Here is a 15174-nt window from a genome sequence, read left to right as displayed (position 1 = left end):
CAAAGACCAAGAAGGATACCACTTTAACTGTGACACCGAGGAGGTTCGGGTGCCGGCAGACATGGGGCAGGCACCAGAATCTTTAGAAGCGTGGTTCTCTTCTGATAACTCTGTAAACAAACATATAGAAATAGACGTCATCTGCAAACCGCTGACAGCCAAAGGAAATCATACCAACTTTTGACCCCAGCATCTGCAGAGTATTTTGTGTTTAGAATTCAAAGGTCAACTGAAGGGGTAGCCAGTCAGAACCCAGGCAAGTTAGCGGGATGGGGGCATTATATAAACGTGAGTACTCCCAGAGAGAAACACCAACAACTGTGCTCTGAGGATGTCACTTTGACTGGTGATCAGACATCTGCAAGCTAATTGCCAAGCTTGGAAAACACCACATCAAAAGTCTGCAGATGCTGGAAATCCACAGCAACTCACACAAAGTGCTGGAGGAACTCAGCAGGACAGGCAGCATCCATGGAATTCAATAAACAGTCAACATTTCGGACCAAGGCCCTTCTTCGGTCCTGAAGATAAATTTTTTAAGATTATTATTATTAAATAAACGTTAGGTCATTTAATCAGTGTTGACCATTAAGCATCCCTTGATGTCCTACCCGAACCCATTTCATTCTCCTCATGTTCCCACCCCCACTCCCCCAAGATTTTTCCACTAATTTACACACTAGGGGCAATTTATAGCAACCAATTAACCCTACAAGCTGCACGTCGGTGGGATGGGGGAGGAAAGCGGAGCAGTCACAGGGACAGGAACATGTATATTCCACATCGACAGCACCTGAGGTCAGGATTGATCCCTCATGAGGCAGCACCCACTCTGCTGGTCACAGGAACAGTGCTTGATCGCTGGTGTAGACTAAGTGGGCTGAAGGATCTCTTTCCATGATGTTAGACTCAATGGAGCTTGAGCATCATTGACTGTGGATTACTTTGGGAATATCTGAGCCTGTCAGAAATGCTGCATCAGAGGAAATCCAGAGTCTTCATCATTCCCTGCAGCGCATACTGCCCCTGGTGCCCAGATTCCCAACTACTGCCTGAAGTGGCATCTTGACCCAGAGAAATGCCCCAAAGGTCCAGGGTTATTTCCCAAAACGAAAAGGCTGAGACACCCAACAGTAATACATTGGGTTTGAGGCATTGGGGTGGGCTTATTGAAGAGAGGCAGAAAGATTCTGACACTGCATAGGGGGTCATCAGATCCACCCCTACTGAGTTCTACCACTCAGAATACCTCAGTAGCAGCATGAAAGTCCATGTAGATTGTGATCAAATTATCCCATACTTTATCCTACTCTTTGTGATATTTGGGGTATTAGCAATGAAAAGGGAGCATTTCAAAGTTCATAGTAAATTTTATTATCAAAGTACATATATGTCACCACATACAATCCTAAGATTCTTTTTGTGGTGGGCAAACTCGACAGATCTAATTACTATATCAGAATCAATGAAAGACCGCCTGACTAGGGCATTCAGCCAGAGCGCAGGAGACAACGAACTGTGCAAATGCAGAAAGAAGAAACAAATATATAAATAATTCAGCAATAAATATCGAGACCAGGAGATGAAGAGTCCTTGAAAGTGAATCCATTAGCTGTGGGAACATTTCAATGATGGGGCAAGTGAAGTAGAGTGAAGTTATCCCCTTTGGTTCAAGAACCTGATGGTTGAGGGGTAATAACTTCCTGAACCTGGTTGTGTGCGTCCTGAAGCTCCTGTACACAGACAGCACCTTAAATGTAATAAAATGTTGCGTGGGATTTCATAGGAAAGTAATTAAACAGAACTTGACTTGAGGTGATATTGGAGAAATTGAACAACAAACAGCAAGTGAGGAAGGGAACAGAGATGAAGTTTAGGGCAGGAATTCCCAAGCTGAGAAAGAGGTGCCAGTGTGGAGCATTTAAAATCAGGACTGTTTCTGAGCTCAGGGTCAAAGGAGAACAAATATTTTAGAGGACCAGAGATTACAGAGATAGGAAGACCACAGAAGGGTTTACAAACAAGAATGAGAATGTTGATGCTGATAGCTCTGATTTTTGGTTGAGCTTCAGCTTGTTCAGAGGCTGCTCAGGGTGACAATGGGACGGTGTGTATTTCTGCATGGGAACTGGCAATGTTGTGGGGATGGAAATACTGACAGAGGCATGTCATCAGAAGCTCATCTTAGGGTCCACTGTAACCACAAAACTGCAAACGGGCTGGTTCAACTTCAGACTTTAGCCAGATGGAAATAGGGTAAATGGAGAGAAAACATAAAATGACTCATTTTCTATTATTGGACGTTTGAGAAGCAGCAAAATCTCTGGCACTGGCACTGAGGTCTGGTAATTTCTATCATATGGTCATGGAGAGTCACAGAGCAGCACTTCTGCACAGAAATGAGCCTTTCAACCATGTTGAATTATTCTGTCCAGTCCCATTGACCCACACCTGGACCATAGCCCTCCATGTCCCATGTCCTTTTGCCGAGGCTTAGTGTCATGATTCAGTGCTCGTGTTGTTCTGGTACTGAGGCTCAGCATTAAACCTCAGGAAAAAGAGCTGGGCTCCCCTTGTCACTGGATGGGAACAGGCCCTTCAGCCCACTGAATCGATGCCACCCATTTGTACTAACCCTAACCAAAAAGCAATCTACTGGAGGAACTCAGTGTCTGTGGGAGGAAAGGAATTGCTGATGTTTTCGATTGAATTAGGGCTGAGAGTGGAGAGGGGAGATGGTCAGTACATAGAGGAGAGGGAGACTGGTAGATGAGGAAGGCTGAAGAATAATGAGCAATCACGGGGGTGTGATTGTAACAGAGGCAGGTGGTTAACGGATAGAGGTAGATGAAAAGGAGAGAGAGGTGGTGCCAGGTGAGGTACAGGAGGATAAGTGTGGATAAAACTACTGGAGAGAGATCCTACATGAATCCCAATATTTATTCTCTGCATATCTTTGATCAACTCCCCAAGAGATTCTACTACTCACCTTCACACCAGGAGCAATACACAAGGACCAATTAACTTGCCAATCAGTGAATCTTTGGGATAAAATTGATTGAAATGAAAACAGAATTTACTGAGGTTCCAACATAGAAAGGGCCTCCACTCTCTCAGTGGTGAGCTACAAATAATTTTCTGTCAAATTAATCAGTGCCAAATTCCCAGGGTGTTGGCATAGAGCTTTTTGGAGTATCTCCAGCCTTCCATCTCCATTCAGAACAGGCAGTAGGGTTATAAGATGGTTTCTGGGAAAGAATAGCCCCATACATGTCAAACAAAAATATGAAAACCAGAAATGAAGCAAAAAAGTGCTGATTGGAAAGTTAATTAGTTCTCGTGGATTGCTGCTGGTGTGAAGGAATCATGAACAAGTCAGGCAGCATCCATGGAGGAAGAAAGATTTAATCTTTTGACTTAATGGCCTTACATCAGAAGTGGCTGGGGCAACTCATTAGTCAGACGTTGGTCAATGGAATTCATCAACTAGTGTTGAGCCAGAGTTGTTCAATAACCAGAATCCAGATGGAGCAATCCATGACAGTATGTCATTGTTGACATTAGAAGTCCCATGTGTTCCATTTGAGACTCCCATTTAAGTCCCAAAAGAAGAGTAAATATTTTGCCTCCTTATTCTGAGTTGCCCCATCAGGAGACCCCTTCAGTATTTGACATTTTAAACTCATCACCTCTAATGGCCATGAGCCCAGTTCTTCCCAGCAACCATGTCCCACAGGACTCACAGGTGTCCTTGTGACACTGTCCACACCAGTGCAACCAGGAAGCTATTCTGTGAATGGTCACTGAGTCCCTGGTTCATTGATGGTGCCCCAGTGATGCAAGATGACTGATGAGGTGCCAAACTCTCATTAATTAATTTTGGCACAGTGACTTCTGTTTGCCTTACCTGCATATGTGCCAATTTCTTTAATGTAGAGTAAGTGAAGATCGGAGTTATAGAAAACCACAGCAAAACAAAAAAACAGATCCTTCGGCCCATCTAGTCCATGCTGAAATATTATTCTGCTTAGTTCCATTGACCTGTTCCTGGAACATAGCCCTCCATACCCCTTCTATCCAGGTACATATCCAAGCTTCTCTTAGATGTTGAAGTCAGAACTGTATCCATCACTTGCACTGGCAGCTCTTTCCACACTCTCAACACACTCTAGGTGAAAGAGTTCCCCCTCATCTTCCCCTTAAACATCTCATCTTTCACCCTTAACCCATGACCTCTGGTTCTAGACTCACCCAACCTCAGTGGAATAAGCCTGCTTATGTTTACCCATCTATACCCCTCATAATTTTGTACAGCTCCATCAAATCTCCCCTCACTCTCCTATACTCCAGGGAATAAAGTCCTAACCTATTCAATCTCTCCATATAATTCAGGTCATCAAGACGTGGCAACATGTTGTAAATTTTCTCTGTACTCTTTCAGTCTTATTGATATATTTCCTGTAGGTACATGAACAGAAATGCACACAGTACTCCAAATTAGGCCTTACCAATGCCTTTGTTTCAATAAAATATCAGAGTCAATGCTGATGGCTCCTGAAAGCCTGCTTTCCATGTCCACTTCAAACAATTGGAGCAGAACTAGGCCATTCGGCCTATCAGGTCTACTTCTGTTGTTTCATCATCACTCTCAAACCAATTCTTCTGCCTTTCCCCCGTAACTTTCAACACCCAGACTAATCAAGAACCTATCAATCTCTGCTTTAATGATTTGGTCTCCACAGTCATCTGTGGCAATAAATTCCACAGATTCACTACCGTCTGGTTAAAGAATTTCCTCCTCATCTCTGTTTTAGGTGGGCATCCCTCAATTCTGAGGTTGTGCCCTCTGTTTGTGGACTCCGCCATATAGGAAACAGCCTCTCCATATCCACCCTTTCAATATTTGGTAGGTTTCAATGAAATCCCCATCTTTTTTCTAAACTCCAGTGAGTACAGACCCAGATACATCAAACATGCCTCAGATGTTAACCCTTTCATTCCTGGGATCATTCTCGTGAACTTTCTCTGGACCCGCTTCAATGCCAGCACATCTTTTCATAGATAACAGACTCAAAATTGCTAACAACACTCCAATTGCAGTCTTTCCAATGCCTCAGCATTACCTCCTTGCTCTTTTACTTATCTTTTTAAGACCTTAGAAAAGTTTAATTTTGGGCCTAATTTTATTTGTTGGGTTAAATTAACCTACTTGTCTCCTACCGCTCAGGTTATTACTAACTCCCAAATTTCTAAACCCTTTAAATTACAGCGGGGATCTAGACAAGGTTGTCCTCTTAGTCCTTTACTTTTTGCTTTAGCTGTAGAACCCTTAGCAATAGCACTTCGAGAATCTAAGGACATTTCTGGTATACTAAGGGAAGGTATGTCTCATAAAATTTCATTATACGCTGATGATATTTTACTCTTTATCTCTAACACTGAAAATTCTTTACCTTTGGTTCTTTCTTTAATCTCCCAGTTTAGTTATTTTTCAGGATATAAACTGAACCTACATAAAAGTGAGCTATTTCCTTTAAATGACCTAATGTCATCAAATGCCAAATTTCTGTTCAAAGTTGTTACAAGTCAATTTACATATCTAGGTGTAACAATTACTAAAAACTTCAAGAATTTATCTAAAGAAAACTTAAACCCCTTATTGAATTATGTGAAAAAGACGCTTTCTAAATGGTCCCCTCTTTCTTTATCCCTAATTGGCTGAATTAATTCGATTAAAATGAAGATTCTTCCTAAATTTTTATATCTTTTTCAGGCCTTACCTATTTTTATTCCTAAGACATACTTTGATTCTTTAGATTCAATTTTAACCTCTTATATTTGGAATAATAAACAAGCTCTTTTACTCCAGATGAATGCTAACTTTGAATTTGCCTTCCTTACCACCAGTGAACCTGCAAGTTAACCTTTAGAGAATCCTACACAAAAACCCACAAGTCCCTTACACCTCTGAATTTTAAATTTCCTCCATTTAGAAAATAATCTATGTTATTATTCCTTCTACTAAAGCGCATTATCATACACTACCATACCCTATATTCCATCTGCCGATTCTTTGCCCATCCTGTGTAAGTCGTTCTGCAGACTCCCTGCCCTTCTACCTATCTTCATATTATCCCCAAACGTGGCCATAAAGTTCCCTCATCCAAATCACTAACATATAATGTAACAATAAATGGTCCCAACACTGGCCCCTGCTGAACACCACTAGTCACCAGCAGCCAATGAGAAAAGGCCCCATTTATTCCCACTCTTTGCCTCCTGTCAGTCAGCCAATCTTCTATCCATGCTAGTATCTTTCATGTAATACCACGGGTTCTTATCTTGTTCAGCAGCCTCATGTGCAGCACTTTTTCAAAGGCCCTCTTAAAATAAAACTACATCCACTGGCTCTCCTTTGTCTATCTTGTCTGTTATTTCCTCAGAGAATTCCCCTTAAGGATACTATGCTGACTACGGTCTATTTTATCAAATGCCTCCAAGTACCCTGGCACTTCATCCATAATAATGAACTCCAACATCTTCCCAACCACTGAAATCAGGCTAACTGGCCTATAATTCCCTTCTGCTTCCCTCCCTTCTTAAAGAGTGGAGTGACATTTGCGATTTTCCAATCCTCCAGAACTATCCCAGAAACTAGCGCTTCTTGAAAGATCACTATGAATGCCTCCAAAATCTCTTCAGCTGCCTCCTTCAGAGCCCTGGAGTCAATATTCCGTCTGGTCCAGGTAACTTATCTACCTTCAGAACTTTCAGATTCCTATGCACCTTATCCTTAGTAATCACAACTACACTCACTTCTGTCCCTGACACTCTTAAATTTCTGCCATACTGTTAGTGTCTTCCACAGTGAGGACTGATACAAAACAGTTCATCGGCCGTTTCTTTGTTCCCCAATACTACATTTCTACCATCATTTTCCAGTGGTCTGGCATGCGCTCTTGCCTCACATTTACTCCTCATATATCTGAAAAAACATCTGGTATCCTCTTTTATATTATTGGCTAGCTTACCCTCAAAATCTTTTCTCTCTTTATAGCTCTTTAAGTTGCCTTCTGTTGGTTTTTTAAAAGCTTCCCAATCCTCTACCTTCTTGCTATTTTTTGCTCTATATATGCCTTCTCTTTTCCTTTTATGCTGTCTTTGACTTCTCATGTCAGCCACAGTCAGCCTCATCCTCCCTTTAGAATACTTCGTCATCTTTGGTATGTGCCTTCCAAATTGCCCCGTTTAGATGGAGATGTAACATAAAGAGTTTTACTCATCATGTATGTGAAGGATGCAAGTAATAAAGACAATTCAATTCATACTCCACCTGTTGCCATTCAGCCGTCATCCCTGCTTGTGTTCCCTTCCAACCAGTTTTGGCCAGCTCCTCTTTCAATGCCTCTGTAATTCCATTTACTCCACTGTAATACTGATACATCTGAGTTTATCTACTCTTTTTCAGACTGCAGGGTGAATTCAATCATAGTCTGATCACTGTCTCCCCAAGGTTCCTTTACCTTAAGCTCCCTAATAAAATCCGGTTCATTACACAACTCCCAATCCAGTAGCCTTTCCCCTAGTTGGTCAAACCACAAGCTGCTCTAAAAGTTATCTCATCGGCATGCTACAAATTCCCTTTCTTGGGTCTGGATACCGACCTGATTTTCCCAATCTACCTGCATTTTGAAATCCTCCATCACTATCAAAACATGGCCATGGGGAAACACTGGCTGTCACAGGTAGCAAGTGGGGACTGCACACAGACAGTATATGAGATTACTGGAGTCGAGACTGGGTAACTGGAATTGTGAGGCAGCATGCTATGATGTGAGTGAACATTCTGAGATTAAAGCAAAATTGTTTTTGTATTGCGAATATGGTAAAAATAAGAATAAATTTCCCCAATGTCATGTAACATTTTTATGAACTGTCCAAGTCATTATCAGTATGAATTTGACTACAAAGGAAAACATAGACTAGCCACAAGTTCCACTAAATTCATGATTTTCCTTCTGACACCTGTACACAAAAGGGGCCTGAACAAGTTCAGTGACACCCTGTGCAATAACATTTAACACCACCTCCAAGAGTTGGGTCTGCACTTCATCACTACTTGCAGATCTGCCTCACCAGGCTCAAGTGTCTTCTACAGACAGATCTCCTTGAGGCAACATCATGACCTGGCTTTAGCTCAGCTCCCCGTACCTCCCATCTGTACCATCAGACGAGCAACCTGCAAGCCAGGCATTCATCCTGACCGCTCCAGCACTCTCCACTGACCTTCCTAGCAATCTACCCCACACTGACAACTTACCGTATTTATTTGATATCGCTGAGCTAACCAGCCAACTCCATGTTAGTGGTGGACAGCCGCTCATCTGTAACTCATTGGAAAGTCACGACCGTTGTGTGCATGAACTAATATTCGTGGCCAATGTGAAATTTGCAGCCTAGTTTTGGAGGGCAGATGCTTTTGGATATTTCAGTCGGTTAACGTGTAAATCTATTCATTAATTTCAGGTTTCATTCCCTCCTGGTGTGGTGAATATCATCCCTGGGTATGGACCCACTGCCGGGGCTGCTATAGCCTGTCACAAGGACATTGACAAAGTGGCGTTCACTGGTTCTACTGAGGTATGACATCCCCAATACAATTGTGACAATGTGTTCGAACATACTGACGCTGATGTAACAAGAACGTGCCGTAGGTGAAGGGAAATTCATTTTGCCGCAGTCAAATGTACCTGTGGTATGGACAGGATCGGAGACACACGTGGGCGAGTGATTTGCAAGGCAAGGTTAGCCAGTGGGAAAACCATGGCACAGTCAGTCACACTTTGATGTTGGGTCATGCACCTGGCAACAGGTAGCCAGGCCTGGGGACAACGCTGGATTTTCAGCTCAGCTTGTATGAACTTGTGTAACCAAGGAGTTCTGCTCAGATTGTGCCTGCCTCCATATCCTTTGTGCCTCCTTGATAAACAACATGCTGGAAGTTGGTCCCACCCATAGTGTGCCATACACATGTTCAAATACATCACCAAAGTCAGCTTCTGTTAATTACAGCCATTCCAGGCCTTCAGGAAGCCCCATAGTAATTTTCAAACACAAGGATACCCATGGATAAAATTTAAATGAAAGTAACAGTCTAAAAGCCTATAAAAACCTCAAAACCATTTAGGAGAAAGCAGCCACTTTGACGAGCAATCCAGCCATGGCTCCCATACCCTAACTATCAAAGCAGTGGACTTCATTAGATTCCTCAACATGCACTAGAATTTTTTACCCCGGCTAGGCTACCAGCTCCTCCCAAATCCATAATCTTTAATCACCGACAGGTAATATATAGGACCAAATCCAAAATCTTGGTAACCACCAACAGGTACAACTTATAGGAACAAATCCATAATCTTTAACCAACAGCAGGTATATAGGAAATCTATCACCTGAGGTTCCCCTCCAAGGCACCCGTCGCATTGGCCTGGAAAAACATCATTAATGGAAACTCCTGCAACAGCACTTTTGGAATAGTTTCACCACAAGGACAGTAGTTGTTCAAGAATGTGACTCACCTCGTCATGAATAATCAGAGATGGGCACCAAGTCCTGGCCAAGCCAGCAGTGTTCAGATCCATCACATAAATAAATAAAAGTATAATTAAATTACTTGGAAAAAATGATTGGTATATCTGCAAAACAGGAATTCAATTCTGCATAAGTTTTAAAACTAATTGTCAGTTATCTGGAATAAAAAAAATTGTAGCAATTATTATTCTTTTAAATCTCAAATGTCAGTGCAGAGTGTATTTTTACATTGTGAGCTAAATGATTCAAAGGTTTTTTCCAGCAACTTACAAAAACTGTTCAAGTTGCATCTTGAATAGTAAATTCCCTCAGGAAACCCAGCCCAATTTTAACTGCAGGGAATTGCATCTAGATTGTAACTTAGCCTGAAACAGAATCCCTTGGCTCCAGTTTTGGGCTGAGATCCAAGATCGTGGGTGTGGTCGTGTTCCTGGTGGTTGTGGTTAGTAAAGTAACAAATCACACAGGGAACCTGCAGGGAAAGAAGAGCGGGCAACCAGGTTCAACCAAGCACCAATGCTCTCCCAAGGATTTCAGACCGAACTTGTGGAACGAGGTCTAACCTCCACATCATTCAGTGCAATGTAAAGAGCAGTACAATCCTAGGATAGGGTCCTGGAATAACAGGATAAACATTAGGAATTTTTCCACTGCAAAACAATGTAGTAGCTAACGGACATACAGAAAGTGTATATTATTTGTTGAGGTAATTTGGATGATGTTGTCAAGGTGTGGTGCTAATGAAAGAGAATTTCTGAAATAATACAGAAATTCCAGAGAAGGTGCTGTGTTTACAGTGAAAACGTATTATTGAGGTAGTATACTGACCGGTGGTGTAGTGGCATCTGCACCAGGCTTCAGAGTGAGTGGATCTGGGTTCGAATCTGGCCAGTTCCTTGCATCCTTTCCATCTGTGCAGGGTTGAGCTAGCGACTTAACCTTGTAAAAAACAAACAAAATGCCAAGGAACCTGTAAGGTTGCCGCCCAAGGAGGGGAACAACATGGGAGTTAGCGTTATGTACAATGAAAATATATTATCTGGGTAGTCATCAGGTGACAGGGATGGAAAGGGGAAAAATCTTACTCAGTGGGTACTGGAACTGCCGGGATGTACAGTGAGCATGTGTAATTGGGAGACACTGCTGACGTTAATAAGTTTTACATGTATATTGTGGAGACACAAGCATAAATGGGATCAGCAGTGGGAATATGTTGTTGGGATAGAGCAATGTAGTTAGTGGAGGTACAGTGGAAGTATGTTGAGATACTGTGGTGGATTTCATGGAATACTCTGTATTTACTGGAATGTATAGTAGGCATCGATTTTATTTTACTGAGATACGACAGAACAGGCCCTTACGGCCTTTCGAGCCACACCATCCAACAATGCCCCAATTTAACCCCAGCCTAATCATGGGACAATTTACAATGACCAATTACCTTACCAACTGGAATTGTCTTTGGACTGTGGGAGGAAACCGGAGCACGTGGAGGAATCCCACGCAGTCACGAGGAGAATGTAGAAACTCCTTACAGGCAGTGGCGAGAATTGGACCCGGATTGCCTGTATTGTGAAGTATTGCGTTAACCACTACACCACCATTGGCATCTAAGTGGGATGTACAGTGAGAATATATTATTAGGGCATAGTATATCAAATTATATGATCAGGATATTTAGTAGGGATCTAGTATTAGGATAATACTCAGGTTAGTGAGGTATAAAATGAAAAACTTTTATTAGGGAATATTGTGTTGCCCTGTACAATGAATGTTATTGGCACAGTCTTTGTATAGTCAGTATATATTACTAGAGTTCTGGGATTGACAATGGCAAACACAGTGTTGGATTAGTACTAGGGTTAATAGAGTGTAAAATAAGAATATATTACCACCAAATTCAAGGTTATTGATTTTCAAATCTCAGAAGAGAGGATCCTAACTGAATGAGAAGTGTTGTTTGTCCATGTATTTACTCAGACCCACTTGTCTTTCCTGTCCTGACAGGTGGGAAAGTCCATCATGGAAGCTGCCTCGAAAAGTAACCTAAAGAGAGTGACCCTGGAGCTTGGAGGCAAGAATCCCTTCATTGTCTTCGCAGACTCCGATTGTAAGAGAACATCCTTTTCTGTTTTTATGAATTTCACGTTGCCATTTCATAAAACTGCCCTCCTGCTAGAATCAAACTGCGTTCAGTTCAATGAAAACTAGGAAGTGTTTTGAATCTTTGAACTTCTCAGTCTCAGATAACAATTTGCAGCAGTTAAGCCTACTAATCTCTGAATATTGTTGAATTTTCTGATGGAATCACTTCTAGGTAATCAGCAAAGGAGACGTAAAAATTGGAAAAGAGAGAAAACTGTTCAAACAATTGATTATACTTTGAATTTCCATCAGTTCGAACAAGATTTCACCTCCGGATACATATTCACTTCCACTTTCAGGATTTTGAAGAGATCACTCCCTTCATGACCGCCTGCTCGGCATGAGCCACTGCCCATCTTGTGGTATTTCCCCTTGCAAAGGCAGGAGGTGCAACTTCTGTCCTTCAACATCACCTCCTCCCCTCTCACTGAATACTCTTTTCACGGGAAGCAGTGATTCACCTGCACTTCTCCCAATCTAGTGTTGCCCATTCAGTGCTCGCTACATGTCTGCCTCTGCATTGGAGAAGCCAAGCCCAGACTGGGTGATCCATTTATAGAACACTTGAATTTATTACACTGAGATGTTTGTGAGCTTCCAGATCATGCCTGCCACTTTTGTTCCCCATTCCACACCCACTCTGACCTTTCTGTCTGTGGTCTCCTGCAGTGTTATAATGAGGAACAGAGTTTGAGGAATAGCAACTTAATTTCCATCTGGGACATTGCTGTCTTCTAAACTTGGGGGGGGGATTTCCCCCTTTTCTGTCTGTTTATGAACTCTCCTTCACCATTTTGGCTTAGTTTTCCTTTTTTTGCTGTTCATATTTTCTGGCCTGCTGGATATGCCTCAGTCTAACAGCATTAGAGAGAGAATTTGATCCTAACCGTAACCTAATACCCTGGGTCTCACCCTATCAAAGATATTCCCTTTGTTCCATCATTCATTCCCCACCTTCTCTGCCACTGAAAACAAACTTGCTTTCTTCCTTCATCCTCAGTTCTGATGAAAAACTAATTATTTCTTTTTCCGTCGATGCTGGCTGATCTGCAAATGTTACGAGCAATTTTAAACCTTATTGAATGGCCCCAAGATACCCAGAATGTATCAGGAAACATTTCCTGATGAGCACTTATTGTTGTGGCACAGACCTGGAACCCTGACCAAGACCCACTACACTGCTCAGACCAAGAGTCTTGGCCCCAGTACCATCACCCAGAACGGAGGTTCCACCGATGAGTGTACGTTCCAGGATCACTGCCAGAACTCTGCCATGGCTTCCACACATCACTGAAGGTGGAGTGATGAGGAAGGTCCCGGGCTGCAATTTTGTCTCTTTAAGAGAAGCTAAAAATGCTTACAGATTCCGTTTCCTCCTCAGTGAGCCTGGCCGTCGACTGCGCCTCGCAGGGGGCCTTCTTTAACCAAGGGCAGTGCTGTACTGCGGCCGCTCGAATATTTGTGGAGGAGAAGGTGTACGAGGAGTTTGTGCGCCGCAGTGTGGAAAGGGTCAAAAGGCGAGTGGTGGGCAACCCTTTTGATCCAAAAACAGAACAAGGACCTCAGGTGAGAAGAGGCTGCCAGGGCCTAACCATTGGCAGTGAGAATCACATTCCCACTGATCTCTGGATAAAGAAATCCCAGTTGAATTTTTAGCTTTGTTTTATGTGTATGATGGGGTGACCTTCAGTTTTGCTCTTTGCCTCAATTAGAAACTTCTTTCCCTCTGTCTAATTTAGCAAAGTTATTCAGAAATTGGGGCTCCCAACAGATTGCTGCAGAGCTTCCCCTGTTCAAAAGAAAAGCCCAGCTGGTTCATCCTTCCCCGACAGTTATAACGTCACATCTTAGCCTCTTTATCCATTTGTTAATATAGCGAGTAGGGCTGAGTCAGACTCAATGCCACGTTTATTAAAGCTTTTACTCCCAGCAGGTTCCTACTAGAAAAATACTTGGGCTGCTCTTATTGCTTTCAAAATCTGCGTAAGGTCATCTGTATCTGGGATCCTTTCACTTTTCCACCCCATTTTCCTAATTTCTTATCAAAATGTAATACTCCATATTTTTTTAATTTATTTGCCAATTAAACATCCATTTCAAATGTATTAATGCACAGAAGCCCTTTTATTTATGGACACTCTCCTCACACATTTTTATTATATAGTCGTCGATTCTTTGGAGCTTCTGAACTCAATTTACAAACTGGTTTTCATTGCATCAAACAAGTGAATACAACGTTACTAAATTATGCATTTCACCCACTTGTTTTGCAATAATACAATGTTTTCCTTTACAAGATATACAGTACTGGGGAATATCTGTAATTTGCTACAGTTCACCTCAGGGCCAACTCCCCAACCTAACTTTGCTGCCATATCCAAATTTGGTGTCACCTTCAAATTTATATGTAACACTTTTGATTTCAAAGTCTACTTCATTAATGGGGATTGTGAATAACAGGAGACCCTTGTGAAATACCACTTTACACAGGATTGCATTGGATATATGTAGGGTAGTCCCAGAAGAACGTCATTCAGCCTAATCACTCCACATTCATGCTGAAAGTCTTCTTGAATATTCTCCAATATTTCCTCAGCTAAATCTATCTGCGAGATCCTCTGTTCCTACCTCCCGTGTGTTTGTCCAGCTCCCCTTTAATGTATCAATGCTGTTCACCTTCATCACACTGTGTGTTAGTGTGTTCATATTCTCCCTGTTCTTGCACAAGGAAGTTCCTTTTGGTTTCTTGGACAGCTATGTAGACAGCTTCTTCTCCACAATATGCCATCAAAATCCTTCATAATTTTCAATCAGTTTACCTGTCTGCCCTACCACTCACACTTTCTATGTGAAGTGTTACCACCACCTTCCTGCTTTCATAATGTATGACATGGTACTGAACCTCATTTGCCTATTATCTGCACATTTTATTATATGTAGCAGCTTGTAATGTGACTGGCACTAAATACTCTGTCACTGGTTCTTGTGGGACAGCACTCTTCCACTGACGATAGCTGTTCTTCATTCCTACTCTCTTTACTCAATAGAAAACCTTCCAGAGCCTTGAAATCCTATGTAGAGTCATAGAGCACTACAGCACAGAAACAGGGCCTTTGGCCCATCTAGGCTGTACCAGCCCGATCTTCCACCTAGTCCCAATGACCTTGGTCCAGACCATAGCCCTCTATACCTCTCTCATCCATGTAGCTATCTAAAGTTGTCTTAAATGTTACAACTGAACTTACATCTACCACTTCCACCGGCAGCTCATTGCACACTTGCATGGCTGCTGAATGAAGGTGTTTCCCCTCCGATGTGGATGCCAAGGTAGCATAGTGGTCAGTGTCACACTTACAGCTCGGGGCATTAATGTTCGGAATTCAAGTCCTGCACTGCCTGAAGGGAGTTTGTACGTTCTTCCCGTGAGTGTGTAGGTTT

The 15174-nt window shown here is 42.3% G+C and overlaps 1 protein-coding gene across 1 annotated transcript in view; it reads left to right on the top strand.

The window, feature by feature from the left end:
• The window catches only part of aldh1a3 (aldehyde dehydrogenase 1 family, member A3), a 109404-nt gene that overhangs the window by 79729 nt on the left and 14501 nt on the right, over nucleotides 1-15174 (top strand). Inside the window, exons 7-9 of the mRNA XM_059952465.1 lie at nucleotides 8527-8640; nucleotides 11599-11701; nucleotides 13118-13302. Of these exons, the coding sequence (XP_059808448.1) occupies nucleotides 8527-8640; nucleotides 11599-11701; nucleotides 13118-13302 (402 nt within the window). The remainder of the gene's footprint in view (nucleotides 1-8526; nucleotides 8641-11598; nucleotides 11702-13117; nucleotides 13303-15174) is intronic.

This window comes from Hypanus sabinus, chromosome 28, assembly GCF_030144855.1.
Source record: "Hypanus sabinus isolate sHypSab1 chromosome 28, sHypSab1.hap1, whole genome shotgun sequence".
In the NCBI taxonomy this organism is placed as follows: domain Eukaryota; kingdom Metazoa; phylum Chordata; class Chondrichthyes; order Myliobatiformes; family Dasyatidae; genus Hypanus; species Hypanus sabinus.
The sequence above is the reverse complement of the archived record's forward strand: the minus strand, read 5'-3'. Positions and strand labels throughout refer to the sequence as shown.